The sequence below is a fragment of the Cryptotermes secundus genome, unplaced genomic scaffold (genome assembly GCF_002891405.2).
Source record: "Cryptotermes secundus unplaced genomic scaffold, Csec_1.0 scaffold3069, whole genome shotgun sequence".
In the NCBI taxonomy this organism is placed as follows: Eukaryota; Metazoa; Arthropoda; class Insecta; order Blattodea; family Kalotermitidae; genus Cryptotermes; species Cryptotermes secundus.
Window position 1 is genome coordinate 1492 of NW_019741337.1, and position 4019 is coordinate 5510.

Genomic DNA, 4019 nt, shown 5'->3' on the forward strand with positions numbered 1-4019 from the left:
CGATCCAGTACCTTGGCTGTCAAGATCACCAGACCTAACACTACTTGGTTTATTTTTATAGGGCCTCATGATGACGAAAGTACAAATGAAAGTGGAACTCTTGTGTCAAATCATGATGCTGCTGCTTACTTATGAAAGCATCCTGAAATGATGCACCAGACAGTAAACTCTTGTTTGGAACGAGCAAGGCTGTGTATTGAAAACCGTGGCAGACATTCTGAACACTTTGACTTAAGCTCACAAAGCATACCAATAAGTTTATCTGATTAGCACTCATTTACATTCTCATGTGTGCACTTAAGACGTTCATTGCTCATAAGCTATTAGAAATAGAACCAGTGCTATAGTAACATTTATTATTCGACATCACCTCCCTAAGTACACCACACTGATTGTGAAAACCTCTGTAGGATATAATTTATTTACATTCCATACAACCTTCATACGCCTAAACCAAGGATGTACATGTCGTAATACAAATATAATACTGTACAAAGTTCCAACGTTAGACATATTATCCTGGGCAAAATACTTTACACCGGACTAATTACAATTTACAATAACTGTTACCTCCTTAAATGAATGTGGTACTGGATGTAATAAATGCAGTTGCTGAAGATTACACTGAATTAGACTAGAAATATCTGCCTGTTCCATTATACCAAATGTATATAAAATCAGTGTGAAGACGGTTAAATAACTGAGTTACCCACAATTATAACACGCAACGAATTTTAACAGCCACTACTACCGCTACGCTGTAATTTGCGCGCCATGTAGAACAATCACGGAAGACGGTATGAGATATAAATCGAGACACGGAGTATTAAGTGATGGGCTTTGAAGTGCATTCTGTAGCTTCTGTAGTTCTGTAGTGACGACCATGAATATTTGATTATTATGAATTACCCCGTGACAAAGCACATATGAATTTAACATAGATTGAACAGATTAATTTGAGATAGACCTAAACTTCTCTTAACAAACGTACAATATTCATTTATACAATTTCTTCTTAATCAAAATACTAGTACTATATATCCACAACTTCCGTCTACAAATATAATGACGTGCAGGAAAAGTACTGAGTTTATACACTAGTGCGCTTCAGTTGTACGTTGAATGTACGAAGCACGAAAATTCCATAATCTTCCTTGAACACACAAAAGAGGAAGATAAATTCCTCGAAGTTCGCGACAGCAAAATGTGATGGGGAAGCTGGAGAACGGAGAACAAGTCACACATTTGTTCTTGTAGTATGGGTCGAAGGAGGCCATGCGGTGACCCTGACGCATCTGTTGTCACTGACGCTAAAAGAAAAAAAAGTACGAAGATGGTGCGTGTTAGTGTAATTGAGACATGCTTGTAATTATTTTCAGAGAGACGCTTATAATTATACGCTGAACTGCGAAGAAATAAAACAGTTGCGGCATTAACGTCACTGTCCGAATGCTTCAACAATAATGGGAGCTAGACATTTTCAGAGAGATGGAGAAAGTGACAGGAATTGAGTAAATACTTTCTTCTACTTGACGTTTAATAGAAACATTTGAAAGAAGCAAGGAATTCTACAATGTCAGAATCTTATGGTACGTTTGCTCTACAGTGTGTATCAGTACATGAGTACACTTCATGTATTATAAGCAATATATGTCTTGTGTCTAATATTTTCAGATTTTTTATTCAAGTTTTTGGTTATTGGGAATGCAGGATCAGGAAAGTCATGCCTGTTACATCAATTTATTGAAAGCAAGTGTAAGTATATGTCGCTGTAGGAACAAATTTAGTGTAAAGTTAATTTTCTACTGAAAGCTGTACATAATTTTCAGTATAATATATGCATTTCATTTGTACAGTTAAAGATGAGAGCAGTCATACAATTGGAGTTGAATTTGGCTCTAAAATAGTAAATGTTGGAGGCAAATCTGTAAAGCTTCAAATTTGGGATACTGCAGGACAAGAAAGATTCAGGTATGATTTAAGATGTTTTTAGTATTGTTTATATTTAAAGCTTCAGCTAGCTTGGAGTTCTTGTGCTTGTTAGTAAATTTACATAGTATTTGTATAACTGTCCATTACATTTAAACATGTAGGACTGCTGTATACAATGAAAGGAACAAGGAGGGTGAAATGTGGTGTGCTGATGATATTTTATTGTTTAAGGTCAGTAACTCGTAGCTACTACAGGGGGGCAGCAGGTGCCCTTTTGGTATATGATATTACCAACAGGGAAAGTTTCAGCGCCCTTGCAAATTGGCTGTCTGATGCACGTACACTGGCTAGCCCAAACATTGTCATTCTCTTGGTAGGCAACAAGAAGGATCTGGATGGTGAAAGAGAAGTTACATTCCTTGAGGCAAGCCGATTTGCACAGGAAAACGGTTAGACTTCTGTTTGAATAATCATTCTTTTCACCATATCATTTATGTGATTTTTTCGTATGTTTGTCAGATATGATCCTTAAGTTATGCTTCATTATTTCCATACACATACTGTCAGATAGAAATTCTATATTTATTAACCAAAATTAAGTTTCCATATTTAGTTTTCTCTGCACACAGTGGTCATTAAATTATTAGTGCACATTTTTTTCACGTTAATGTTGAATAATTTTATCTACTGGGATATAATGCCATGTAGCACAATAAAAGTTAGTTGATGTTTTAGAGGAATGTATTGCTCATTGTTCAAGATCAAAGCTAGCTCTGCATGCTGCCTTCTTGTGGACTTATTCTTCAACCAACCCTGAACATGAAGGCAATCTGTTCCTCTAAAGTGCAAGTTGACTTTTGCTGGGCAGTAAAGGGTTACACCTCAAAAGATTTATATTCTCTGCTGTGAGGACCTTAAATACAACACATTTCATATTGATTTTAATTAGGTATGTCCAAGAAACCATTTACAAAACTAAGCCTATCTTATGTGTCAGAAATTCTTGTGTTTATATAGCATTTCTTGTGGGAAAGTGCTTTTATTGAAATGGCAGTATACATTGACGTTATCTGCTTGAGAGAAAAAGTAGGTATAAATATTTCACATGAATTACATAAAGGCTTTATCATATGTTAATGAAATAATCTTCCATTTGGAAGGAAACTGTTTGAACAAACATTCTTTGAAAGTCACTACCAAATTAATGTTGCAGGTTTCAGTCATGTTCATGGCTTAAGAATATGTTGTACCCTGTTAAGATACTCTACAGCACTCTGTACTCTATGCATTGCTGTATAGTAGAAACGCTTCACCTAGTATTAATTGTATATATTGTAATTGTTTCATAACATTCTGTTCCAGAGCTGATGTTTCTAGAAACAAGTGCGAAGATGGGTGAAAATGTAGAAGAGGCTTTTCTCAAGTGCTCGAAAACAATCCTGGCAAAAATTGAAACTGGTATGTGTTTTGGAAGTAATAATATTAATTTGTTTCCATTTTGTACTTGAAACATATTTTAAATCCAAATATCAGATGAACATCTTTCACAATTTGTGTTTGCAGTCTGGAAAGTTTATTATGAATATTACAGACTTTTTCACATCATGCATCCTGTTGTGTTATAATATACAACTTCTTTATTAAAACTGTCACAACACAACTATATCAAGGTCAATGCCTAGTTTTGGCTGTTAATAGCCATCATCAGGCAAATACATGGCTAATATATATATACATCTTACATCACCAAATCAGTCATTGTTTACATTCCCTACAGAACAGACAGTACTTTTAAGATGAGGCACCGACTAAATAATTAACATTAATATTACTACATCTACATCACGAGTCTCCAATAACAGTTTTTTATATACACACAAAATATAGAGAATACTCCATTCTGTCCATGGGAAAGCAACAAAATCACAAAAACTAATGACTGACTCGATGTAAAGCATCAATCGAAGAATTTTATTCTTGTTTTATACTATAACTTTTATTTTATATAATTTATTGCATTTTTACATCAAGTATTTTATATAATTAATATTATTGTATCCAATTTTACTAGTACTGCAGTTAAGTGG

General features: G+C 34.5%; 2 protein-coding genes across 2 annotated transcripts in view; one reads left to right on the top strand and one right to left on the bottom strand.

The window, feature by feature from the left end:
- The window catches only part of LOC111872749, a gene marked incomplete at its 3' end in the record, with an annotated part of 2221 nt that extends 1429 nt beyond the window's left edge, over nt 1-792 (bottom strand). Inside the window, 1 exon segment of the mRNA XM_023866918.2 lies at nt 571-792. Coding sequence (XP_023722686.2) covers nt 571-657 — 87 coding nt within the window.
- Nucleotides 793-1118: 326 nt separating this feature from the next.
- Nucleotides 1119-4019, top strand: part of LOC111872743 (ras-related protein Rab-4A) — a 10258-nt gene continuing 7357 nt past the window's right edge. Inside the window, exons 1-5 of the mRNA XM_023866907.2 lie at nt 1119-1589; nt 1675-1755; nt 1857-1971; nt 2164-2381; nt 3295-3390. Of these exons, the coding sequence (XP_023722675.1) occupies nt 1574-1589; nt 1675-1755; nt 1857-1971; nt 2164-2381; nt 3295-3390 (526 nt within the window). The 5' untranslated portion in view covers nt 1119-1573. The remainder of the gene's footprint in view (nt 1590-1674; nt 1756-1856; nt 1972-2163; nt 2382-3294; nt 3391-4019) is intronic.